Below are 27,982 nucleotides of genomic sequence, written 5' to 3' on the forward strand. Positions count from 1 at the left end.
GCTAAAGATGATGTATTTATGATACATTTCAATTCCACCAGGTTTGCTTTGTGTCTACAGTATGTCACAGACACCCCCCCCCCCCCCCCCCCCCGTTATGCTTTTGCACTTGACAATGTTGAAAAAACAGCTGAACAATAAATGAAATGATCTCAGTGCATTGTTTACTTTTTTTCTGTCATTTAATTATATCAGCATGCACTGCATATTACAGTAAAGCAATTTTATGGTAATGGTTTTATTTCATTTGAACATGCATCAGATTACAATTGAATGCATCACATAATCAGTTCACAGTTCCACATGTCCAAAAGGAGTAGGAAGAAGCAAAGCTTATTAAATCCTACCCCTCCATCTGGTACTTTTTACAATCAGTAACTGTTACATTTGTTCACTTCCTGCTTTCCATAATACAGTTTAAGGTTTTTTTTGTTTTGTTTTTTAATAATCATATAATAATATGAGCATCCAATGCCATAATGGGTACCATAGTAAGTGTCAATATAGTGATATATATAGCACATCATGACTGGTTCAAGACTCTTCATTTTACTTTTATTAGTAATTTTATTATACTTAATTTTAATTTTTTATTAGGAATATTATGTTAAATATGTCATTTCAGTAAAGTTGAAATGTTATTTTTGTCAAATTATTATGAGGAAAAATGACTACAATTTGGGGAAATTAGGTTGTGGCAAAGGTAATATGACAATAAAGTAAAAATATTATGGGAATTAAGTCATCATTACAATAAGATAAGACGAACGTTGAAATAGAAAAATTTAAAAAAAAATGCAGAAATGCTATGAGAACATGGTCATATTGTACTATTATTATTATTATTACTATTATACTATTACTATTTTATTATCCACCGAAGTGGACTGGGAAAAGTTTGGAAATCCATTCTCCTCCAAGAGTAGCACATTCTGCTGCCACTCCTTTCCTGTGGATGCGGCGCCACCAGCAGGAAGTACAAGGCACAGCTTCCTCTCATGATTCATTTTCAGTGAATCGGATCATTCCGGTTCTTTCAGTAAAAATTGGTCGTTAGCCTGTGATCTCTGAAATAAAAATGAATTGCTAATACAGTATGTGGCAAACCTCCTGTGGGATTTTTCACCACCAAAGTAAAAAATTTGAAAAAGTAGCCTGGAAAAGTAATTATTAAAAATAGCATAAATGGAAATATCTAAATATGCACTCAAATACCCTCTTTCAGTTGAAGTTTAAAGTGGAAACTTTGGAAAAAGATGCAAAATGTGCCTGATTCACTGCTGAAACGCTCAGAAAATAGGCTTTTATTGTAAGCGTGAAACACACAGGGTCCCCGAACACACCAGTCCTAAATCTTCAACACGTGTGCGGATGTCATCACACGAAATCCGTGAAGTCATCCACAGTCGACATCAGCCTTTTCCGTTGTCCCGAGTTCTCCGCATTTAAACCAGCATTGCTGCTAGGTTGAAATCCTTTACTTGGCTGACTATGTCCTTGAGTCAGCGAGATCCCAGGGGTGCAGCGGGATTGAATATCCTCATGGGCCTGAAAGAGAGAGCGACATGGTGAGAGGAATTCTTTGAGGAATGGCGGTTGTCTTAAGTGTCGCCTACCCTGGTCCTGATCCTCTTTATGTGACGTAACCGTGCCAGCCACTTTGAGGCGTAGGCGTCAGACGGGTTGGCTCTGGACTGGTGAACCAAAGATGCCATCTAAAAAAAAAAAAAAAAAATGGGGGGGGGGGGCGTGTTAGTGACGCCACACTTGACTCTCACCAACATTATCTCAACTTACATTGGCATGGAGCGCCATCTGTCGGACCAAGAGCGGGAGGTTGCGGTCGGAAACTATTTTTGCCACAGTTGTATCCACTAAGCCTTCCAGATCTGAAAGGGGAAACACGAGACATGAAATCCGGTTCCGGCACAAACCGAGGAAACACCGGGCTCACCTTTCCGGCACTGCAGGGTGACCAGGTTACATTCATAATCCAGCGGTTTGATAATCACCTCCACAAAGTTAAACTGGCCCTAAACACAATGTTGATGATTTTAGATTGACATTGATGTGACTTACATACACGAGTGTGTGTGTTTGTGTGTGTGTGTGTGTACCTTTATGGTGCCCAGTTTGTATTCCTCGCCTGAATCGTTGTACACCACCATAACAAAATCATTGCCAATGTGACGCTTCTTATTGCAGCAGCCTTTGTCGCTCTCCCTGTTTGGCATCAGCGTGGCGATGTGGAAGATGGCTGCAGACACACACAAGTCTTAGTAGGCCAAACAAGGAAGCTCAGTAGAGTCAAGTAGTGCAAGGTTCTTCTGCAGTACTTCTTCTGCAGAATTTATTGCTCTCTGGTTCTACCATATCTTACTTATTGTGTGGAAATACGGGCTAATATGGGGTATATAATTATAACTAATATGGGGTAATAACTATAAAAAGCAATCTTCACTCGCTAAATGTACTGCAAAAAAAGGTCAGTAAGGATAATTCATAATGCCGCCTACAGAGAACATACTAACTACTTATTTCTAAAATCACAAATACTTCAACTTGCTGATATAGTTCATCTTCAAACAGCTAAAATAATGCATAAGGCTAAAAATAACCAATTAGCTAAAAATGTCATCCAATACTTCTCTACAAGAGGAGAAATATGATCTCAGGGAAGAAGTACATTTGAAACACTTATATGCTAGGACTATGTTAAAAAGCCATAGCATTTCAGTATGTGGAATCCAACTATGGAATGGATTGAGTAAGGAAATCAAACAATGCACAACGATGAGCCAATTCAAGAAACAATACAAGCAGTTGATGTTTGCTAAATACAAGGATGAAGAGTCTTGAACCAGTCATGATGTGCTATATATATCACTATATTGACACTTACTATGGTACCCATTATGGCATTGGATGCTCATATCACCTTGTACTTTGGTACGGGACAAAAAATAAAATAAAAAAAAAATAAAAAATTATAAAAAAATTAATAAATAAAATAAATTTGCTAAATACAAGGATGTAATTGTAAAAATAATAAAAAAAATAATACATAAATTAATAAATAAAATAAATTTGCTAAATACAAGGATGTAAATGTAAAAAAAAATTTAAAACAAAAAAAATAATAAAAAATAAATTAACAAATAAAATAAATTTGGTAAATACAAGGATGAAGAGTCTTGAACCAGTCATGATGTGCTATATATATCACTATATTGACACTTACTATGGTACCCATTATGTCATTGGATGCTCATATCACCTCATACTTTGGTACGAGGTGCATTATTTAAAAAAACAAAACAAAAACCTTAACTGTATTATGGAAAGCAGGAAGTGAACAAATGTAACATATACTGATTGTAAAAGTACCAGATGGAGGGGTAGGATTTAATAAGCTTTGCTTCTTCCTACTCCTTTTGGACATGTGGAACTGGGAACTGATTATGGGATGCATTCAATTGTAATCTGATGCATGTTCAAATGAAATAAAACCATTACCATTACCATTACCATTACCATTAGCATTACCATTACCATTACCATAAATGTTATTAGTCGACGACAGCATAACCGAAGACCGAATACAGTTTTAAAATGAAACCGGTTTTGATCTTCTTGTTCCACCTTGCATGATGTCATCATGCCAGCAGTAGGTGAACTCGCCATCGTCTCCGTATTGATCCAGCCCGCCCAGGAAGATCTGGTCGGGGTCACAGTCCTTCAGGTGGATTAATTTACCGAGCCCGGTGAGGAAGCAGGCGTAACGATTTGAACCGTACTCGTTGGACAGAATGGCGACCTCGTTGTTGACCTACGGAAACGCGAGAATATGAGATGTGGTTATGTGGTTCATAAAAATTCGGAAACTCAAAATTCATTCATGTTCTACTACTTCTCTTATTTACACGGTGGGTGTCCTCACCTGACCGGCTCCGACAAAGATCACTCCAATCTTATGCGTGTCGTAAGGAGGCATCTGATCCAGAACCTTCACGGCACGATCAATCACCTACACACAGGAAACACACCCCTCGTTAAGCCAGCATGGTTGGTTGGTTCCGGGGTTCGTGGGGGTCATCTGGGGGGCACCAACCTGTGTTTTGGGCAGCAGCAGAGGCTTGTTTGCCTCATTGCCAAAGAAGGGCGAGTGGTACAGCTGGAGGAATACAAAGCTAGAGTGGAAGAGAAGACAATTCACGGTTTTGTGCAAATCCACGCTTGAGATTCAACATCGATATCGCGTTTCTACCTCGGGCTGAGCCCGGACATCTTCTCGGTGTTGCTGGGACCGGGTCGGCTGTGGTACGAATCTCTCTCCGTCCTCCTCTCTCTCCTCGAGGACGGCGCTGATACCGAGATGGTGTGGCCCCGAGGTCTGTGGCCCCCGCTGGGCGAGATGGGCCCCGGTTGCGCTCCAGATGGTGGAAACTCTAACTTCATTCTTGCTCCCCCACTTTGGGGAAGCACTGCAGAAGAACCTTCCATTACTTGACTCGGCATGGTGAGTCCACTGAGGTCTCCTCCTACGTTCTCCCTCTCAGCGGGCGGCTGGATCTTGGCCTCTGATAGGACTCTCGGTTGGGCCACATCTCCTAGCATTTTCTCCGATTCCAGAGCGGCTTTGGAGAAGGCTTCTGGTAAAGTCTGAAGCTCTGGAGAGGAGCTGGATTTGTTGAGTCCATGACCCTGGGATTGGTTTGTGCCCTGGAAGAGGAGCTCCTGGCTGCCAGGGGTGGAGAGCCCCTGAGTAGGTTGATCGATGGGAATGGCTCCCTCACTCACTTCCTCCAAGGTGGACTTTTCATCATCTTGACTGGAGGTGGAAGAGGACTGGAGGTCAAAGCAGAAGACGTCTTTACTCCTTTCAAACTTCAACCCGGCTTTGCAGTTTGATCTTTATTTCCACCTACCCTACTGAGTGTTCCAGGAGGTGGGGCTTTGGAGATCTTATCAGCAGAAATGAAGATGGGATCGGACGGCATGGGCTCACACTCCTCGCTTTCCAGCCAGTCGGATGGGGTGCGTGCACTTGTGACCCCTGACCCTTCCTCCAGTACCACAACTGAGTCTACAGCAGAACACAATGTCAAACATCTGACAAGATACCATCCTTCACAAACACACACACACACACACACACCCTGTTAGTCAACAACATCACATGCACGGGAACACTAGACACATTGATCACAATCACAAACGGATCAATCGTGGGCGGCGTCTGTCGATCACCGACATCTTTTGTGATGAACGTTAAGGCACGAGGCTTGGGCGGTATTGGCGTATCTTCATTCTATCCATTAAAGATACAGTATATGGGAAATTAACGCATAAATTAGAGCTTCACATAAGGATAATAACATCGGTGGGACAACCACAACATCTTACAGTAACAGTGTTTCCCATGCAATCACACTATTTCGAACACCTGGTCTGCTGGAGAAGAAGAAGACATAGCAAGAGGGATGTCAGGTCTCTTTGATACAAACCTGGTGAGGAGACTTTTGGAGACTAAAACTGAGAGGCTCTCGGAAAGGGTGAGATGTCTCCTGGGATTGAACTGGTTTACAGTGGGGATGAGATAGATGTGTCCCAGTTAAAGAACACGGCAATATGTCTTCTATTTGTTGGATTTACCTATTTGTGTAGGTCTCATCAAATGTGGTGGGTTCAATGGCCGCAAAATCTTAATGCATGCAACATTATCAATGAACCTGAGACATATACCGTATTTTCTGGACCGTAAGTCATATTTCTTTTAATAGGTTGGCTGTTCCTGCGACTTATACTCCAGAGCAACTTATAAATGAAAAAACTGTTTGTTACATAAACAGTGGACGCCTTTTCTGTTCATGTTTATTTTTTGTGCAGCTAAATAACCATTGTGTTAGCATATCTTACACCTATTCAGCCTGTTCTCTATTCTTTTATTAATGTTAGAACTTGCCTTCCTAGGTGATGTAATTAAAAATAAATTACCCGTAAAAAATGCGACTTATACTCCAGTGCGACTTATGTATGTTTTTTCTACCTAATTATGTATTTTTGGCCTTGTGCGACTTATACTCCGAAGCCACTTATGTATGTTTTTTTCTACCTATTTATGTATTTTAGGCCTCGTGCGACTTATACTCCGGAGCGACTTATGTATGTTTTTTTCTACCTAATTATGTATTTTTGGCCTTGTGCGACTTATACTCCGGAGCGACTTATGTATGTTTTTTTCTACCTAATTATGTATTTTTGGCCTTGTGCGACTTATACTCCGGATCGACTTATGTATGTTTTTTTCTACCTAATTATGTATTTTTGGCCTTGTGCGACTTATACTCCAGATCGACTTATGTATGTTTTTTTGGCCTTGTGCGACTTATACTCCGGAGCGACTTATGTATGTTTTTTTCTACCTAATTATGTATTTTTGGCCTTGTGCGACTTATACTCCGGATCGACTTATGTATGTTTTTTTGGCCTTGTGCGACTTATACTCCGGAGCGACTTATGTATGTTTTTTTCTACCTAATTATGTATTTTTGGCCTTGGGCGACTTATACTCCGGAGCGACTTATGTATGTTTTTTTCTACCTAATTATGTATTTTTGGCCTTGTGCGACTTATACTCCGGATCGACTTATGTATGTTTTTTTCTACCTAATTATGTATTTTTGGCCTTGTGCGACTTATACTCCGGAGCGACTTATAGTCCAGAAAATACGGTACAAATACGTTACAATTACATGTAAATGCTACATAGACAATTATGCAATTATTAGACAATGGCATCATTACGTCAACCCACCCATCCTAACCCTCCACTGGGACAAATAGATTGCAGTCCTGTGGGAAACACCGATTACTTTTAAGAATTGTGTGTACTGGGTAAGTTTTGTTTTGTCACTTATTCATCATGGATTAAATGCACTTTTGGTGCAGATGATTGGCATTCAAAATAGTGTATGTAGAGGGGAACTGGCACAAAATAAACATTCTATTCTGCTGCTTTGATTGAAGGCTTAGTTCATAGTTGAATATCTACAGAAGCTAATAAAAGATCAGCCATAAGATGCTTTGTAATGTGTTGTGTAGCACAATGAAGTCACACACCGATACCGCCCAATCTCGTATCGTTGCATGCATCTATTTGTTTGGTTGTTGTTGGTTATCTCAGGCCAAACTCAGTCAACAGCAGCCCAGACCAGCTCCTCCAGTCCCACGGCTCTAAAAACAAAACATTTAAAAGAAGAAAAGACCAACACTAACGAGTTGGCCAGGCAAACAGCAGCAGCTCTGACAAAAAAGTCATCTCCATGGCTGCCCTCATGATGCCAAAAAAAAGAGGAATAAAGTTGAATGGGGTCTGGGCTTTCCTGCTGACACCCTCATGGGAGGTAAAAGAGTTAAAAGGATGATTAGCAAAGAAAATATCATGGAAGACGACAGAAATTTAAGTCATTGGAATGATTGGAGAGCATTCCTGCGGTGATCATCCTTAATTTCGCTGAGGCCACACACCCAGGGGATCGATACAATTCTATCTAAACAAATCTAATCCAATGATAAATCAGAAATCATCTATTGTCTCACTTGTAGTAATATGGAACCAATCTTTGCATCACTTAGTTGTCTGTGACGGGCCAAAATGAGCTCTTGCAAATTATTGGGGGTCATTCAATATATTAGGCTTAAATAACTGCTTTAGGGAGCCTGTTAGGTCAGCAATGGAAATATCTAAATCATATAAACTCCCCATAAAACAACCATGTATCTGTATTGCACTCATTAAATTACAGTAACAGTTTTTAAGCTAGTTGACAATATGGTCATTTAAAGAAAACTTATCCTTAAAGTGAATTGGTGGGGGTAAATTTTAGCTATTTTGCCCTTACTGACAACCGTAATGCACAAGTAAAAGGAAATTCACTAGGCCAGGAGTTATCTAAAGGGGGGGGCGGCACACATTGGGGACAATACCTGCCCAGGAAATGCTCCTGTGCAACCTGCCAGGGGCCAGAGGGCCTAGGGGGGCACTGCCCTGACCCAGAAACCAGAGCGAGTCGCCCACTGCAGGCAGGACACCAGAGAGCGGCACAGGATGCCACATAAGCCAATCACAAACCAGCACAATGGCGATGAGGGATAAACATGACAAGCAAAGCCATCAGAACAAGAATAGGAATCTCAAAAGGAGGAACACAAGAGGGAACAATGCTGACAAGCAGAAAAAGATGGCAAAAAAAAAAAAAAGATGGTGCCATTCAAAACACGAAAAACAACATGGATCATCAAAAGTCTATTCATAAACGTCAACAGATTGGAGAAATACATATATTTTTTAATTTTTTTTTAGAGTTTAGAAACTTCATTGGGCTCACATAGGACCTCTAGGATACTTTGGGGTACAGATTGATTCATGGTGAACTCAATAAAAACATCCTGAAAAACTATGTCCAATTTACTACCAGCATTTCCAGACTACTGAGCACACCCGAATAATGCGTTAGCCAGATCCGCTAAATTTAAAGAGGAAAAAATGATTTCTCAGAATTGCTCGGATGCAATTCATTGTGGGAAAACTTTAAAATACATATATTTTTTATTTTAAATTTGGTATATGTCTGTATATTTCTTAAGTATAGCTTTTGAGTGTTAAGTTGATGTGTGATGAGTTTAGTGTATCAGACACACACAACAATTCTCATGGCAATGGATGGATATATATATATATATATACATATTAACATGCAATGGAAGTATATAAACTCTAAACTCATCATACATCAACTTAACACTCAAAAGCTATACCTAAAAAAAAACATATACCAAATTTAAAATAAAAAATATATTTTAAAGTTTTCCCACAATGAATTGCATCTGAGCAATTCTGAGAAATCATATATATACTTCAGTTTTTTATAGTTTTTTTCCTCTAAATCTAGTGGGTGCAGCTTATACCCCAGAATTTATGGTCTAATTTAAGCTAGTCTGCTGATGCTATTGTAAAGCTATTTAAGACGCTGTGAAAAAAAAAAACATTGTATAAACGAACATTACTCAATTTCAATTGAAGACTTTTGCTTCATTGGCTTCCATTGCATGTTAATTTCTAACATGTGATTTCACTTCACCACTTACAGTAACACGTGTGTCACCTTTTTGCAATGTCTAAAAAGAAGTGCATAGCTGGCGTACTTGTGCACAAGTCAGGTGATGTTTATAGATCACATACTTGAAAAACTGTGTCACTTTTCAGCCCTGTTTTGTGCATACGCACATATAGATGAAACCCCAGGTAAAATTCAGATGATTGTTATGATATATATATATATAATATACTATAGCAGTTAAAAGTACTGCATGGCCACACATTCTCCTGTTACTAAATGAATGAAGGTATGTCCAAACATGTGAAAAAAAAGGCATAGTTTAAAATGTGTCACACTCACCTGTGTTGGAGCGCTGGATCAGGTGTGCCTTCCCTCCAGCGCTGCTGTGTGCTTTGCTGAAAGGCTCCACTGGTGCAGGAGCGGCCGTGCTGGCCGGAGCGCTGGCTGTCTGGGCGGGAGGTTCCTTCACTCCATCCATTGCCATGAGGATTGTCGAGAGCTCCTGCAAGGGCATGTTACCGAGCTCGGAGGAGAAGGGACTGGGCGGGTTCTCCAGGCACATTAACCAGCTTGTGTTACCTGGTTGGCAAGGATGAAAGAAGAGATTACAGAAAAGACTCTTAAAGGGTTCCACATTTAAAAAAAAAAGACCAGTTTTAAGTCTCTTTCATACCGGATGGTCTTCGAATGAAGATCTCAGCCCAGCCCTGAGTGAGCATAGGGACAAATTCAGCCAGGCTGGGGTTGTCTTTGAGCGGTGGGGGAGCTGAAGGAGCAGCAGAGGTGGAGGACGACGGACTGAGGCCATCCAGCATAGGAGCAGATGATGGAGAAAGTGGTGCAGCTAACTCTCCCTCTGAGGGGGACACTAATGGGCTGAGACTTTGGGCCGGACCAGCGCGAAGAGCGTGACCACCTGGAAAGATAGTACTGTACGTATTGTATTCCTATGACTAAAACTCCATTCCATGTGAATGAGGTTTGAATACTACCTGACATGGAGCGGACCCGTATGCGTGTGGCTCTGCTTTGTTGCTGACTTGACTGGGATTCCAGTTTGGCGGGTGCCTCTTTAGTTATCCGGGTGTGTAGTGATGGATCAGACCTGCTTGGCCACATAGAAATAATCAACACAAATACAAATAATCAAGGACAAAACCAAACAGTAGCAGATACTGTATGTTGTTTGGAATATTGAGTATAAACATCACACCTGGTCATTTCACCTCCTCCCAGTCGATCAGCCATGTCCAGGCCCAGTAGCGCTTGAGTGCGGACGCCTCCGCTGGTGGTGATGGTGACCAGCTTATTTCCCACCAACCAGGTCATACTGCGTCCTCCCGCCAAGAGGAACTCTGCAATAGGAGATCTAAGAAGATAGTGTTAAAATATGACAATATCACAAAAGCACAAAAGTAACAAAAAATGTGTGTTTGCTCACCTTTTGGGTAGTGCTGAGAAATTGGAAAAGACATATCGTGCCATCATGTCCAAACATGTCTCAGTGAGCTCCAGGTGGACCGTCTTCAGACCTTCATCCGCTTGAGTTACTGCGTTTTCATCGGCAGAGCCTAGGCTGCAAGTGGTAGTGGAGGGTTGCATCCTACGTGACGCAACATTAAAACACAAAAACAAGAGCAAGGCAGAAATGCAGTGAGAGGAAGACACGCAACATTCGGATTTATTTCATATTTTATGTCCATGCTCGTTGAGACATGCAAGTACTGGAGTGAAAATACGGAGAGAAATGCAGAAGGCCAAAAAAAAAAAAATACACACTTGTCTGTACGACATGCATCACAAAACAAGCAGAAGCAAAGTGATGTTAAGCAAACTATGTTGGCGCTTGTGTTTTGTTCATAGTGAATCTTCAACACAAAATAGCACGAAGTCTGAATTACGGAGAAAACGTAATGACGGAGAAAATTCTGTAATAAAATGATACAAGTGGCTGACTGAATCCACCCTGAGACTCTACCTTATTATGTATTTTTGGCCTTGTGCGACTTATACTCCGGAGCGACTTATGTATGTTTTTTTCTACCTAATGATGCATTTTTGGCCTTGTGCGACTTATACTCCGGAGCGACTTATGTATGTTTTTTTCTACCTAATTATGTATTTTTGGCTTTGTGCGACTTATACTCCGGAGAGACTTAAGTATGTTTTTTTCTACCTAATTATGTATTTTTGGCTTTGTGCGACTTATACTCCGGAGAGACTTAAGTATGTTTTTTTCTACCTAATTATGTATTTTTGGCCTTTTGCGACTTATACTCCGGAGCGACTTCCATATGTTTCTTTCTACCTAATGATGCATTTTTGGCCTTGCGCGACTTATACTCCGGAGCGACTTAGTATACTCCGGAGAGACTTATGTATGTTTTTTTCAACCTAATTATGTATTTTTGGCCTTGTGCGACTTATACTCCGGAGCGGCTTATGTATGTTTTTTTCGACCTAATTATGTATTTTTGGCCTTGTGCGACTTATACTCCGGAGCGACTTAAGTATGTTTTTTTCTACCTAATTATGTATTTTTGGCCTTTTGCGACTTATACTCCGGAGAGACTTATGTATGTTTTTTTCAACCTAATTATGTATTTTTGGTCTTGTGCGACTTATACTCCGGAGCGACTTCCGTATGTTTTTTTCTACCTAATTATGTATTTTTGGTCTTGTGCGACTTATACTCCGGAGCAACTTATGTATGTTTTTTTCTACCTAATTATGTATTTTTGGCCTTGTGCGACTTATACTCCGGAGAGACTTATGTATGTTTTTTTCAACCTAATTATGTATTTTTGGTCTTGTGCGACTTATACTCCGGAGCAACTTATGTATGTTTTTTTCAACCTAATTATGTATTTTTGGTCTTGTGCGACTTATACTCCGGAGTGACTTATGTATGTTTTTTTTCTACCTAATGATGCATTTTCGGCTTTGTGCGACTTATACTCCGGAGCAACTTCCGTAGGTTTTTATACACACTTACCTTGCCTCTACTGACAATGACAGTAACAGTAACGTGTACATAAGTTTGTGTGTCTGTATGTGTATATGTAAAGCGATGGGGGGTGCATGTTACAACACTTGAATGCTTCAGATCATCAAATAATTGTTAGTCAATGACAAAACAACTGAACACTAAATAAATTCAGTTTTTTAATTAAATGTTATTACGGAAGAAAAAATAGCAACAACCAGTTCAGGGTGAACCCCGCCTCTTGCCCTAAGTCAGCTGGCATAGGCTCCAGCTGACTTAGGGCGAGACCAGATATCCTTAATGAGGATAAGCAGAATAGAAAATGGATGGATGGGAAAAAAAAAAATCAAAATCTACATGGCCCTGTGTGAAAAAGTGATTTTCTCCCCTGTTAAAACATGACTTAATTGTGATTAATTTGGATTTATTAGTCTGGAAAAGATTATAAAGCCATTTCTGGAAAACCCTCTAATGTGGCTGAATTACAACAATATTCCTCCACAGCGCTGTAAGAGACTTATTGGAGTTATTGCAAACGGGTACCCCAAGCAGTTATTAGGTGTGGGGGGGGGCAATCACTTTTTCCACACAGGGACATGTTGGTTAAATTTTTTTCTCTCCATAACAATAAAATGTTTCATTTCAAAACTGCATTTTATGTTCAGTTGTGTTGTCATTGGTGAATTTGATCATTGAAACATAAAAAAAAAAGAAATCAAGAAGGGGCAAACACTTTTGTTTATGCAGTCGTCCCTCGTTACATCACGATTAATTAATTAACGATCGCTGCTTTGTGGTTGACTGGCCCAATATTAGTAAAAAATATATATATTGAAAGACAAGTCATATGTAGTATTCATGAATGTAGTAAGCTGAGGCATGTCCGATATGATAAAGTGGAAAAAAAGTTCTCCTCCCAATCCATGTGGAAGTGGTTGGCTTCGTACCTTGTCCTTCTTCCCCACTTCGTTTGAAACCCTTTCTTAAGTAAAAAGCTTCTTAAGTCCCATGTCTACAGGGCTCTAATGATGTTAGGAAAAAACATATTTAGAAAATCCTTAACACTTTTTCTATGTTCTAAATACAAAAACATTCAATTTATTAACATTGAATCCTACATTGCGGAAATTCACTTATTGCGATCGGGTCTGGAACCAATTAACCGTGAGAAACAAGGGATGACTGTATATATAGTAATTCAATTAAGGTTATGATCTTGTTTAATAACTAACATTTAATCTTATGACAAAGTGCATGGTGAAATCATCTATTGATGTTTCAACCAGACAAGGTGAAAACAGCAGATGTGCAACCATTCATTACAGGAAGCAGGCTATTAAAAAAAATAAAATCTACATTGCAGCTGTTTGCAGCAACTTCATTCTGTTTTTAAGTGGGCATTTATTTTGAAATGAGTGGAGTGATATCCCAATGTTGACAGTATGTTTGACAACTGCATTGTAGATTAAACGAATCACACTGAAGCATAAAAGGCACAAAGAATAGAAAAGGCCGAAAGTGTGTGTGCAAATGCATGTTCATGTTGAGATTGTAACTTTTACATCCCGTTATCAAACTGTATCACAGGTTCAGCCCAGCTAGTCCTAAAATCCCACTCTTGGAGATTGCCATGGTCATAGCAGCACAGGTGTGTGTTTGTGAGTGATGCAAAATGAAGACAAAAACGACCATCACTGACCGAGTGACCCCCGGAAGGAGCACTTCAGGGTGCACTTGTCAGTCCACTTAACAAATCACATGACTTTCAATACGCATGCTCTCTGCCCACTCCAGCCATTCATTTGTTTTTAAGCCAATCACTCCGTGTCAGTATCACACCCAGCAAAACAAAAATGAAATAAAAGTTAGGGTTAGCACAAAATAAAAGAGAAAAACATCCATGTGAACCCGAATGTTTTCCAATGTCTTCTGCAAACACTGTAGCATGCAAAAGCACATCATGGCAACTAAATCTACAAGTGTATGATTGCGGCACACAAGAACCCAAAAAGTTTGGGACGCAGAATGCAAACAGCATGCAACACCCAATCCAGGCAGCCCTGCCAATACACACCCACCCGACAGCCCCCCCATGACAATGACCCACCACCCCCATCAACCATCCCAAGAAGGAGGCGATTAAAGTTTTGGTTGCTGTTTGGTTTGTTTTTTTTTTTTTTGGTCGGTTACCCAGAAGACTCTCTAACCTGCGGACCGCATGTTCGGAGACACTGATGCTGCGGGATCGGAAAGCGTCCATGGCTGACAGGTCCCTCAGCTCTTTAACTGGAGAGCTGCTGCTATTGGCTACCACCGCTGCCGCCTTCGCCATTTTGGCTGCCCGGAGACTGGGCGGTGAGGAGTACCACGGCGAAGGATCGAGGGCAACGAGAGGGGGTTACAGTGGGCGGTGGGTAGAAAGGGGGTGAGTCATCGTCGAGGTGGTGGTGGTTTGTGGGTAATGGGAGAAGGAGTGTCGGTGGTGGTTTATCAGGAGGCCGCAGGAATCGTACCCCACCCCCCAACACCGTAGCAACATGAGGTGACCCAGCAGCACACAGAGGAGGGATTTACAGAGGGTGGGGTGGGGGACGGGCACAGAACATCAATGGGCAAAGGTCACAGGAGAAGGGCAGGACCAAGGGATATGTTGGAAGGGGTTCCGGGATGACACGACCACCCCCCCAAAACCACAACCGCAACACAGCACCCAATCGCAGGAGGCAGGGGAGGTGCCAAATGAAAAAAAATTGAAAGAAAAAACAAAAGAGGGTGAAAATTAACAGCAGTTGAACATCATGACTCAGATAACAGGACAGTGAAGAAGAAACTCAATTGGTAAAGATCAACTCAAAAAGGAAAAACAAACTATAGCGGAGGGTAAAAACTGTGCGGATAAAGCTATTTGGAAATAAAAATAGACACAACTGAAATCATCCAGGAGAGCAACAAAATAAACATTTTACACAGCGAAGCCGAATAGACTAAGAAAGGAGTTAAGAGTAGAGGCAGACAAAAAGGAAGCTTCAACTCTATACTGAGCAACCTTGGAACCTCTAAAGTCAAACGCCTGCAGAATACAGCGGATCTCCACACATCCACGATTCAGGGCTCACAGCCGTGAAAATTCACAGAACTTTTTGATATTTTGCCATTTTTTTCCCGCAGGATACATAGTCGTCCCTAACGCTAATCGTGGTTTTTCAAAAATGTTTTCAATTTCTGAATGATTGCTGTTTCGTGGTTAAATATGGCCTACATAGTATTAGTCATACATAGTATTCTTACATTGATGCGCATTATGACTTGTCATTTATCAAGTTAAGGCTGAGTGTTTTAATGTTTTGACATTTTTATATTAACTTATTAACTTTCACAATGGAACAGATTATTTCTATTTTAATGTGGTTATTATTATTATTATTTTTCATTATTACACAGGAGCCAGGCAACAACGTTTCGTTGGCAATTTCACTGCTGTGTTATTGTGCAAAGACAATAAAGAAAGTCTAAAATTGGAGCACTGGAATAGAGTCGGTTCAACCTTAGAGGTTCCACTGCATTGTATTCTTGGATTCTCGAATCCAAAATTTAATATTTTGCACCAGACCAGAACTACAGGAAGCAATGAATGGACATAAATTGTAAACAGCACTCATGCAAGTACTGTAGACATACATTTTTTTTTTAAATCTACCTATATTATGTTGGAATAGTGATGAACCCTGCAGTTCAGAAAGCCTATTTTCTCTGATTTTATGATTGTGGTTGTGGTGTACATTAGTGAAAAACTGCCTGGCATCATATTGAGAGGTGTTTTGAACATTTCACTAGTCATGTAACTAAATCAAAATCATCAAATCAAGAATCGTAGTGTCAAATGAATACCTCTCTGAGAATATGTTACTGCCTGGGTAATTGCAGAATATCTGAAACGGGTTTTGAATCAGCTCTGATTTGTATGCGCGGATGTACTTTTTTGTACATTTTAACTACCGTGCATGCTAATTATGCAAAAGTGTGACAATAAAAAAATAATGCAGAAAAAAAGCTTCCTTATTTCTCTGTGTGGCGAAATACACCGTGTATTTCTTTTTCTGGGTATGCAAAGTCAGATGACATGATGTGAAGGCGGGAGAGAGGCAACCCTTACAACATAACAGCATGTATGTACTCTTGGAAAGTAGAGGCGATGGACGAGGCAACAAAAACACCAGGCAACTAATGTAATATACTCTAATATAATTCTGGGCTACAAGTCTCATAATTTTTTCCATTATATGGGTATTACTGTTATCTCGTCCACCATTAAAGTGACAGTTAAGTTATATTTTTAAATAAATAAAATTAAGAAGAATGATTTGATCAATTTGAGAATGTAACAAAATATTTCAAAAGGACTAGTGATCACCATGGCAACCTGAGTGTACTCATTGCAAAAATTACCAGTTGTGCTGAGACCTCTGTTACCTGGGGAACCCCAACAATGCGTGGTGTGGCCTGCTGCAGACTTACATCCCCTGAGCAAATATCCGTGTATGTATGCTTTACCTTTTGGGCCTTTCGTTGAGGCTGGTGCTTCGGGCACGGAAAGAACTCTGCTCGTGGCCATCATCAAAAGGCAGCAGGGCGTTGGAACGCAAGCCCTGATGAGGAAGAAATAATGGAATGCAATTTGTTGAATTATAGTAAAATTTAAGTACAGTTAATGCAGTTATAGTTTTGGTTATGACTGCAAAAGCTATCCTGGCTAAATATGAGACTGTAACAAGGGAGGCCGTATGAATATAACAGATACAATATTATCTAATGATTGTTGTTCAAATCACAATTTGTAATTGGATTTCCACATGCAGAAAATAGTATATACAGCCTGATTTTACACAATTTAACATTACATAATTGTTTTGAAACCAGAAAAAACTGTTTAAGGTAAGCTAACGTGAATAAGTATGTGTGCGCGTGTTACAACGGATGTAGATTACATACTCAAAGCAGGAAGAGAAGGGAATATTCTTTATGCTTAAATGTTCCCTATACTAGGTAGGTAGCTAATATTCACAAAATGTGGTTCCCCAGTCACATCACCTATAGTAGACTAGTATATTGGACACTCCCTGTAGAGCAGGGGTCTCAAACACGCGGCCAATTGCGGCCCGCAGGACACTAGTTTGAGGCCCCCGCCTTGATATGAAAGTTTAATGTTAGTGCGGCCCGCGCAAGTTTGATATGGATGCTGTATGGTATCATGTACCCAGAAAAAATTATTACGTTTGATTAATGTTCATGTTAAAGGTTAAATAACTGTTAATAGTTATCCTCCCTATCCGTGTGGAAGTGGTAAGTTTTTGGCTATTTAAGTTTAAAGGAAATAACTTGAAGGCTACCGTTTAGGTCGCTAGCTCTCTAGTTTGCGAGTTAGCATGTGTCTCAAGACCCTGCAGTTGCGCAATTTGTTGTAAATAAAAAGAGTATAAATGAGACTATAGTCGTGTTTTGTCATGTCTACAGGGCTCTAATAATGCTTTGTTCATTTTAATCTGAAAAAAATAATTTGTCTACCCACCAACTATATGTGGTTTCTTAAGTTTTTATTATTTGCCGTTTTATTATTATTATTATATTTATTTATTACTGATTGATTGATTTTCTTTATTCTTGATTTGTTTATTTATTTTTCATCTTATTTTGTGTAGAAAAATAAAAAGTAAGATATTTGAAAACAGTGGAATGTTTTATCAGAGCTTTTCTTGTAGAAAATCGAAATCAAAGCAAAGTTTATTCATTTTTCTGTTTTTAATAAATGCGTTTTTTTTTTAAAACTTGATGTGGCCCAGTCTCACCCAGACCCTAGCTCCAGTGGCCCCCCAAGTAAATTGAGTTTGAGACCCCTGCTGTAGAGAATGTGTATCATGCATGTCTATTACATTTTTTCATATGTGATTTGCTATTTTTTTGTTTTCCTGGATGATGCTTTACTTTAATGTTAAAATTACGGGTCAAAAAACAGAAAGGTGACAAACAAGCCCGCACCTTTGTGATGTACTGAACAAAGTCTTTACGGAAGGGTAATCTGCAGCGAATAAACCACATGGCAATCACATGATGGGCCAAGGATACAATGTACTGATTGAACCTAATGAAAATGAGGAAAAAAAAATCAGCATGTCAGAGTTATTTCGTATGTCTTCAGATCTGACAATGTGTTTTGTATGTGTGTGAGCACTTACTTGGACGGGTTTGTGTATGGCAGTGAGATAGCAAACACGCTAACATACTGCTCTGCAACAAAGTTGGCATAAAGGTGGGGTAGGCGCACCAGAGCTATGGAGCAAAAAAAAAAAACAACATGAGTGAAATCCTTATTTTGGAACCATGTTCTACAATGTCTGAAACAATAACACACTCTTGATGATATATCCTCATCTGACTTATGTCTAAATAACCTTGAGCATTTAACTTTTGAGATGTTTTGAGGTGTTACTGGTACTCACTTGAGAGAAATTCAAGCATCGGCGATGCCATGGCAACAGTTGCAGAGATGTGAGTGAGCTTCACAATGAGAGCAGGAAGCAGCTTGATCATGATGTCAGGCATCTCCACCGTACACATTGTAAGGGCCACCACACACTGCTTGGCACAGCGGTAAATGAGGCCTGTCTCCAGGCACTGGACAAGCTCTCTCTGTAAGAGGAGAAAGAACATAAAATTAGGTCAATCGCGCACTTATAATAATAATAATAATACATTTTATTTGTATAGCGCTTTTCAAAATACTCAGACACTTTACAGAAGAATGGAGTTGAATAAAGCAAGTAAACAGAATATAAGACACACCAAAATACAACATTCATTGGTTAATACACAGTTAAAACATGAGTAAAAGCGGAGCGGTAGGTGAATTTTCAAAAAAGTAGGATTCAATATTAATAAATTTAATATTTTTGTAGTTAAAGAGCATAAAAAACCCGTTTGTGACATTGTTAAATGTCACCTCTGTAGTCTCATTTATACTCATATTGCTTAGTAGCAATATGCATTAAGAAGAAAGTTTTCTTCTTAAGCAATAAGAAGAAAACACCCCCAGCATTGGGAAAGTTCCTTGTTGTAGTATGAACGTATGAATGTAATGTTGGTCAATCGCACGACATCAGCCTATCATCCATCCTCGCTATGATTTTGTCATTTGATTGATATACAGTCTAACATTAATCTCCCATACATAAACTCCGACATTACTGTTGCAGACTATTGCTCTTTGAGTAATATAATCGGCATCCTACCAGAAGTGAAAAATTGTAGAAGTTATGTATGTGTAAAACTTTAAAGTAAATAATAACTTCCACTTTGTGGTAAAAGACTATTTCTACAGCCCGGTTTTTGTACTTGTCTTGATTGTTCCAGATAGTTGTGGTAGGAGGTGATTGCTGTGAGGACAGGAACAACTGCCAGCTGAACATCAGTTCGTGAAAATCCCTCCGGTGTCTTCTTCAGACGCTCTGAAATCACCTACATGCAAAAGACACGGCATTGAGCTGCGTTACAGAGACGTCATTGCAACGCATCTGTTTGTGTGAAAATGCAGTTACCATGCAGCACAGAGTCGAACAAAGCTGGTCCAGGCTGCAGGGTGAAGTGAGCAGCATGACTTTGTACTGTAGTGTCCATGGTAACTTCTCGAGGATCAGTTTCAGCACCTTCCAATCAGTCTCCTGCAGAAATGGAATGATTGAGGGACTAATTATTGTTGGGTTGCTAGACATATTTATTCCATGCACATTGGTACTGCATGTTGAATGTGTTGTAGAAGCAAATTATAATTATAATCATGTGTACCATCTTGAGACACTGCAGAAGAACACCAAAAGCAGGGGAGTAGGGCAAGTAGGCCGAGCGTATCGTTGAGGTTGCAGATGTTGGAGGAGCATTAGGAGAAGGACCAGTAGCAGGAGGAGATGTTGACCCTGTTGGCTTTTTCTCGCTGGCTCTTTTTTCTGGTTCCCTGAATTATCGAGAGACAATGATGTTAATGTAATGGTCACAAATCAGGGATCGAGTATGTGTGTGTGTGTCACGGACCCTGTGTCACAGTAGCAATACGGGCTGAACCTCATGGCACCATCTTTATTAGGGACACCGACACGATGAAAAGAGTCCGCTCGCATCATCAGAAAGAAGTCAAACACCTAAAAGGTGAAAGGTATGATGTGTGTTAAAAAGAGAGAGAAGTTCTGAGAAATTAATCTTATAAACCGAGCTACTTGTGCACTTACCTGTAATCTGATACTAGAAGCAACAGGAGAACAATACTTGTTCTTGTAGTGGAGCTGCAGATGGCTGATAAGCAACTCGTATACGCGAGTTGCCTGGGCTGGCATAGTCACAGGGCTGTAAAGTTTACTCTGGTAAGGAAAATAAAATAATGCACTTGTAATTATTCAATTTATACCAATTCCTTCTTTGCACAGACTTTATATTATTATGGTTTTGTTGTTCATATATGTCTGTTTACATTGAATAAACAATACAATTTCATTTGAAACAGTGTTAAATTGGTATGAAGTAACCTGAAGAATCTCAAGTAGACCCAGTACAGCAGTCCTGACATCCTCCATGGGAGACTCTGCTGTGGGCTCCCTCTCTGAAATCTCCACAGGTCCTGAACACACCAGAGATCGGCTGGCCACCTACACAAACATACCAGTCAGCAGTGGCACGACAGCCACAGCCGTGGTGAGATTTGAGCGGCCAGCCGTCAACCGGCCGAACAAGCGGAAAAATTAAATTACCTCTTTTCAGCTCAAGATATATATATAAATTGTGTGTAAAAAGATGATATAAGGAAGGATTATGGACAATATAGGTGACCTTTCAAGAAACAAATGAAGCTATCAATATTAAAGATAATTTTTACAATTCCAGAAGGTGCACCTCAAGTGTCTTCTGCAGCAGTGGCTTGCGCAAAAGTTCTACGCATGTTGCACTGTTGAATGTTATATTTAATGGTGAAATGTTAAGACATTCAGTGATTTTTATTATCTACACAAATTTATAAACCATAATTCAATGCCGTGGTGAGATTTCTTCAGCCCGCCCTGTGTAGACCCTCTAGCGGTCAGAACACACAAGATATGGGCCGTGGACTAAGTAAAGTTGCTGAGTGTTCTCTTACCCGCTCGATAATGTCTAGCAGGCTAGTGAAGTGGTGGGTGTTACAGCCCTCAGCCAGGTCCACCAGCAGCTGGGTAGCCTGTTTTCTTACAGCAAGGTCTCGGTCTTCGGCTATCCCACTGAGCTGGGGGATGACTACCATTTCTATCAACTCATCCTGAAAGACAAAAAAAAATTAAAAAAAACAATGACATCATATCAAAATAAATGTTTAGCCAGTTTTCTCCGGGTACTCCGGTTTCCTTCCCACATTCCAAAAACATGCTAGGTTAATTGGAAACATATGCAGTCACATATAAAATGCAACACCTCAAAAAAGATGCTGAAGATACTGATTAAAAAAATAAATAAATACTGATAAAAAAAAAAACGTATTAGTCACCAAACAATAAACGTGCCAGAAAAAATACACTGGAACCTTTGAACGCATCAATTTGGAGTTCATCAAAAATTGTATCGGGCGGCACGGCGGTCTAGTGGTTAGCGCGCAGACCTCACAGCTAGGAGACCAGGGTTCAATTCCACCCTCGGCCCTCGGTACTACTGTTTCCTCCCACATTCCAAAAACATGCTAGGTTAATTGGCGACTCCAAATTGTTCACATTTTCTATCAGGAGCTGCACGGTGTGAGAGTGGTTACACAGCAGGCCAGCTAAGAGACCTGAGTTCAATTCCAGTTTGTGTGGAGTTTGCATGTTCTCCCCGTGCATGCGTGGGTTTTCTTCGGGTACTCCGGTTTCCTCCCACATTCCAAAAACATGCTAGTTTAATTGGCGACGACAAATTATCCATAGGTATGAATGTGAGTGTGAATGGTTGTTTGTCTATATGTGCCCTGTGATTGGCTTCGACCAGTCCAGGGTGTACCCCGCCTCTCGCCTAAAGAAAGACTGCTCCAGCATGCCCGCAACCCTCGTGAGGATAAGGAGTATAGAAAATGGGTGCATGGATGTTGAGCCAAGATAAGACCTACCTCGTACAGCTGACGGTTGGTACTCAAAACAAATGACAGGATGTGAAGCACTTTGATCCTAATCACGCTACGACTCTCATTCCTATAACGGAGGTAGTAAACCAGATCCATTTTGACATAGCATACTCACATAACGTGTCATGAATGAAGGGCAACCCACCTGAAAAATTTCTCCATGAGGCGATGAAGGCTCTGAATCCAGCCGTCCTTGGCAGGCTGGATGGACTGAGCCCTGTATGAGATGAGCGTCAGCACCGATGCATCCTTTCACACATACAAAAAAGAGCAGGATGAGTGATATAGAAAACCAATGCCGGCATTAGGATAGGAGAGAACATGCCACACTAACAGGTCTTTTATCAGCACACTTCTCCACCAGACTGAAGAACTTCTCTGTGGAACCATGGTAACCATTCTGCTCATACAGCTCTTCTACTGTTGTCAACAGCTCATAGACTATGGTTTTCAACTCCGCGCTGCCTATTGCCTATGAGGAGAAAATGACAAAAATGGTCAAGTTATACCGATATTTTAATTTATGGATGTTTTATTCTCTGTATGTGTGCGAGTGTTAGCAAGCAAGCACCTGGATCTGTTGCAGCAGCCGCTCTATGATGCCCAGTAGGATGTCCCAAGTAACGACCTGAAGCTCTTTGCCGTACTTCTTGATCAGTCGGGTGATGGAGAGGACAATTTCATAGGACACCACCTCGTTGGCACATGACATGGCCTGAATGGTAGACAGAAAATGGCAACAGTAATCCTAGATATAGTGTTTATATATTTGTAGTATGCAGGATTGACCACCACCACCACCACCATTAACACCCACTGCATTATACTGAGATGGTCCTATGTTGCCCTGCTCAAGTATGGAATGGAATGGCCTTTATTGTCATTATACAAGATGTACAACGAAATTGGAGAGCTTCTCCTTTCAGTGCAGTAGTCAAGTTTAAAAAACAAAAAAGTATATAAAGTAGAGTAAAAAAGACAATTTATAATAAAAAGATATATACAAGATATATACAAGATATCCAAAATATACACATAGTATTGCACAGGAGCATATATATTAATTTTAGTGCAATGATCAATGGGTCATAGTGCAAATAATGACTGGTGTATACAGACGAGTAAAGTCACATATGAGTGTATTGTAATGGGTTGTTAAATAAATAAATATGATTGAGGTAGTAACAGAAGTAGCTACAAATGATACCAAACATTCAGTATAAGATATTGTTCTACATCAGTGTAAACTACAACGTTATTAATAAAAAAACATGTTAACAATCAAAATAGATTATGACTTTATAAAAAAGGACAAATGTTAGTACATTAGCTCAACACTAGGTTGTGCTAATGTACCTGAAAGTGAGGGCATTCCCAGTCACATGACAAAACTGTAGTGACAAGACTACAGGTTTTGTGTACAAAATGAAAGCAAATATTTTTTGTTTGTTTATTTTTGTAAAACACAGCATTAAAAAGAATGCAGTTTACTCAAGTTGAGTTGGTGATGCACAACATCACCTTGGAGGTGGATGTGGCTACATCAATTTAGCACCCAAATGAGGCAACATTTTGTTTTGGTTGCTAAGGTTACGATACGATACAGAGTTTCGGGACGCATCCCTACACAGTTTACTGAAGCGTAGATCCAAGCAGCGAGAGTCGTACATGGTACCTTGTAAAAAGATGGCAGAACCAGTGTGGGGGTGTTTTTGAGTGCAGGGAGCCTGTGTGCTCCCCACAGCGCCATTCCAACAAAGAACACAGCTCCTCTCAACAACGGTGCATCTTCCATGTACACCCTGATGGACATGGCAGGAGGTTAAGGGGGCACAAATAGACAAATCTGCAATATATTATTAGCGCTAATGTACCAATGGGACCGAACAGACCTCTCCTCCATTATGCGGCACATTGTGTAAATAGCGCTGTGGCCAAGATGAGTTCCCAGCACTTTCCTCATCAACTGGAGCAGCAGAAGCGGGTTTGAAAATTAAAACCATCAGAGGAGAAACAAATTAGCGGATGCGGTCGGGTGTTAAGTTCTTCCAAATGAAGAAGCCTCTGCGTACCTTCCAGCAGGATTCACAAAACTCTTTGACGTTGACCGTGCGACATAGTGTGATGATGAAGACGGTGAGAGAGTCTGAGGGTAGACAGTTGTAACACACCACCGCATCGAGGACTTGAAGAGCCACCTGGGACATACAAACAAACAAGAAACACATTTGCACTTAGAGATGAATAATAAGTAATACGTCATCAACCATTTAATATCATATATAATCTATAATAGGGTTAAAATTCACTGTCAGGATATAAAATTAAGTTGGCATAACAGTTTTTTACCTGTTCAAACTGATACACTGTTAGTTGAAGCGGGTGATTTTATTAAATGCATGGTAAGTATACTGTAGGTCACATACAAAATTTAAATGGTTCATTAGTACAAATTAGGCTGCTTTTGTATAAAAAATTGGCTATTTTTTTAGCAAAAACATGTAGTCATGTAGTCAGAACAACAATAATAATAATACCTTTTAATTTAGAAGCGCTTTTCTAAACACGTTCTAATGGACCAAGCAATGCAATCAACGCCATAAAACAGAAGAATACAAGATATATACAGTTATAATGAGAATAACTAATCAAAAAATGGGGGTTAAACATTATAAGCAAGTTTGAAGAAATACGGGCTGGTGCAGGGAGGGAACTCCAGAGAGGGAGGGGGCAGCAAAACTAAAAGGCTCTGTCGTCCCAGTTACAGAATGGTACAATCTTGATCACATAACATTTTTATATGACTCGCGAGATTGATAGCCGAATCAGACTCCTCTGAATTGAATAGTTGACTACTCTAAGACACCTGGAATGCACAATAGTGAAATAAAATACACTAATCCCTCGTTTATTGCTTTTAATTGATTCCAGACCCAACTATTATAGTTGAATTTCCACAAAATAGGATTATTTATTCCATCCATCCTTCCATTTTCTATGGCGCTTATCCTCACTAAGGTCGCGGCTATGCTGGAGCCTATGTCAGCTGTCTTTGGGCAAAAGGCGGGGCGGGGTATAACCTGGACTGGTCGCCAGCCAATAGCAGGGCACATATAGACACTCACATTCATACCTATGGACAATTTGGGGTCACCAATTAAGGATTTTTTATTTATAAATGGTCATTTTCACTTACTAAAAAAATCATGAATTTTTTTTTTCAAAAATCCATCCATTTTCTTGCCTTCCTGAATACAGCAAAATATAAACTATGAAATTATTTATTTTTATTACCGTGAGTGGTGTGTCATGAGGGACCCGGAGATTCCCACCCAATACTCCTTCAGACTCCAGCAGCCCCCAGGTAAATTGAGTTTGAGACCCTTGGTCTAAATTGACCTACACACCTCCAAAGTAACTCACCTCTATATCTGTTGAAGATATTGTTCTGTTGCACAGAAGACAAATTTTCCTGCAGACATACACACATGTACTGTAAATCTTAGCAAAAACACAGAATCACACAGCTTGGTATCATTTGTTGTGCAACTTACTGAACCATGACGGACACATTTTGGTCCAAGTAGCAGCTGTTGAATTTCACCAGATTGACCAGAACGTGAAGAAAGTCAGAAGTGAGCCCAATGTCCATCCATAATAGGACAAAGCGAGCTGTGGAAGAAGAGAAAATAGAATAGAAGAAAATGTCTAAATGTCTAATCAATTGACATTGACTGTATTAAAAAGATTCACCTATATCCTCCTCGAGGTATGTGATGTCCTTCCCATTCTCAGTTAAAGCCTTGAAGACTTCCAGTCTATCAGATAGGTCTTCATTGCAGGGTTGATAGTCTCTGATCACCCGAAAAAAGTACGCTCTCAGGGGGCCGAGTCGCTCACCCTTTCAAAAACCATGAATACATTTTCAGTAAATGTCTTAAATCTTGAATATATGTATTTGTCTATGTTGTATGGCTCTACCTGTCCCTGTATAATGGCCCTGAGGAGCTGCAGGACAGCATGCCTGGCTTCTGGTGGCTGTTCTTGTGACAACATGTCCTCCACAGCTTTCCACACTGCTTCTACTGCATGCTGGGAAACAAACATATAAAGATTTGCAAACATGTATGTGTAAAGCGTCACACAGATTATAAACACACTCACCTCCTCAAATCGTTTGGTTTTGGCAAGATCACAAACGTGATTCATTGTGCGAATACGGTTATGTAGGCCGCACTCAGGGTGGAGCTCCTGAGAAACATAGAAGTGAAGACGGAGATCAGGGAGCTGCTTCTATAATCTGACTAATAAACTAAATGCTAAACGCATACCTTGATGATATCAGTTGTAATGATAAACTCAGATGGCTTGTGATCACTCTGTTTGCTAGGAGGACGTGGGGGTCCCAGTCCAAAGATCCCCTTCACCTTGTCCTTCAGACTCTCCTTGCTTGGTTGTTTATTCATGTCCAAGCCTTTGGCAGCTGAGTATGTATGTGAGAATGGAAAGCTGTGCAAAGACAAAAAGTAAATACCGGTTAAGTGTTCGGAGTGCAATGACATTGTTATGCTTAGCATCCTGCACACGTCACATCAAAGTTATCCTACATCATTTCAGTCAAACTTTGAAAACAAAAGTGTTACCTATACATTCATTTCTTTGTGGTGGCCTACCCTGAACAAAAATGATTTGTTCCACTACCTGTCTGCCTTCCCTCATTTAGCATATTTTAATAGGACTGTCAGTGAACGTACCACAGCTTGTCTAAGCCTGCTTCTTAACACACCTCAAGCCAACCTGGTCTGTATGAGAATAAGATGAGCTGGAATAAAAGCACACACTTTACAGCTTCTCGCAATCAACAGTCGATGCTTCTGCGAGGCCACCACCCCCACCTAAAAGCACCTAAACAGTCTTGCTTGTGATATAAGAAAACAAAACACAAAAAGAAGCCACATAATAAAGTTAATTTGTATTTATACACATCTGTTTTGCTTTTGATCACTTTTTGTCCATAAAATATGACATGTACATGCATCAATTATATCAATTCATGCCACACATAGATTGCAGCCCTGTGGGAAACACTGCACAACGATGAATGTTACAAATTGAGGTGTGTTTTTAGCCTCCATCCATCCATTTTCCATACTACTGATTGTACTCACTAGTGCTGTGAGTATGCTGGAGCCTATCCCAGCTATTCCAGCAGACGAGAGGCAGGGACTGGTCAAATTCTGACCAGCTGAAACTAAACAAATGACAAAAACTCAAGCAGCAGTGTGTGATAGCAAAAAAAACTTTCTGACATAAACATCGTAACAGAGAGAAACAGAAGAAGGGGGAGCTGACAACAACTTCTCTACTTACATTTTCCGAATACATCATACTGCAAGCAACCAGATAGCCATTATGAGGACTAAACATAACAAACAAGGCTAAAAAAAAAGGAGAAATTCATAATGGCGCAGCTGACCCGTTAGCTTTAACACCGCTGCAGCAGGCTAGCATTCTTTGCCTGGTCAACACCAGCCCTCCTTCACCACCACTTTTCTCACCTTGTTAGAGTTGTATCCTTGTAGATTTCATTCGGTGGCAACGACGAGAGCTACCCACGTTTGTGCACTGACATAAGCCTAAATATACACACTGCAGGAGATTTATTGTGTTGCGAGAATAGACCTCCGCTCCCCGACCGGATGACGAGCTGAAAGT

At 40.2% G+C, this 27,982-nt stretch overlaps 1 protein-coding gene across 2 annotated transcripts; it reads right to left on the reverse strand.

Moving 5' to 3' along the window:
- Nucleotides 1-187: 187 nt before the first annotated feature.
- On the reverse strand, nt 188-27,981 carry tsc2 (TSC complex subunit 2). Of its 2 annotated transcripts, XM_058069430.2 has the most exons (42): nt 27,826-27,981; nt 26,599-26,776; nt 26,432-26,518; nt 26,249-26,359; nt 26,021-26,168; nt 25,822-25,939; nt 25,691-25,739; nt 24,340-24,465; nt 24,160-24,233; nt 23,943-24,069; nt 22,839-22,982; nt 22,602-22,739; nt 22,413-22,516; nt 22,253-22,334; nt 21,281-21,436; nt 20,676-20,795; nt 20,382-20,510; nt 20,188-20,294; nt 19,945-20,110; nt 19,698-19,820; nt 19,495-19,617; nt 18,603-18,792; nt 18,339-18,432; nt 18,142-18,244; nt 16,660-16,754; nt 14,316-14,456; nt 10,564-10,725; nt 10,336-10,491; nt 10,115-10,227; nt 9,796-10,038; nt 9,462-9,701; nt 7,990-8,079; nt 4,929-5,086; nt 4,268-4,848; nt 4,112-4,190; nt 3,941-4,027; nt 3,643-3,829; nt 2,118-2,257; nt 1,955-2,033; nt 1,798-1,889; nt 1,617-1,715; nt 188-1,548 (listed from the first exon to the last, which is right to left on the reverse strand). In XM_058069430.2, the coding sequence occupies exons 2-42, from the start codon at nt 26,731-26,733 to the stop codon at nt 1,378-1,380; spliced, it is 5,667 nt and encodes a 1,888-aa protein (XP_057925413.2). In that variant the 5' UTR covers nt 26,734-26,776; nt 27,826-27,981; the 3' UTR covers nt 188-1,377. The 2 variants fall into 2 exon arrangements, with proteins under 2 accessions (XP_057925413.2, XP_057925414.2); XM_058069431.2 differs by lacking the exons at nt 7,990-8,079; nt 14,316-14,456.
- Nucleotide 27,982: the final 1 nt, after the last annotated feature.

Source organism: Doryrhamphus excisus, linkage group LG9 (assembly GCF_037039965.1).
Source record: "Doryrhamphus excisus strain RoL-2023G ecotype Guam linkage group LG9, RoL_Dexc_Guam_v1.1, whole genome shotgun sequence".
Lineage (NCBI taxonomy): Eukaryota > Metazoa > Chordata > Actinopteri > Syngnathiformes > Syngnathidae > Doryrhamphus > Doryrhamphus excisus.

What these genes read in the sequence shown, in the direction of transcription:
- tsc2 (XM_058069430.2), bottom strand. Translation starts at nt 26,733, where the DNA reads ATGAATAAACAACCAAGCAAGGAGAGTCTGAAGGACAAGGTGAAGGGG. An exon ending in CAGGAGCATTTCCTGGGCAG is followed by an intron (nt 5,087 to 7,989) that starts GTATTGTCCCCA and finishes GTTCTGCTGTAG; the next exon opens with ACTCAGTTGTGGTACTGGAG. An exon ending in ACAAACTGGGCACCATAAAG is followed by an intron (nt 2,034 to 2,117) that starts GTACACACACAC and finishes CATTGTGTTTAG; the next exon opens with GGCCAGTTTAACTTTGTGGA.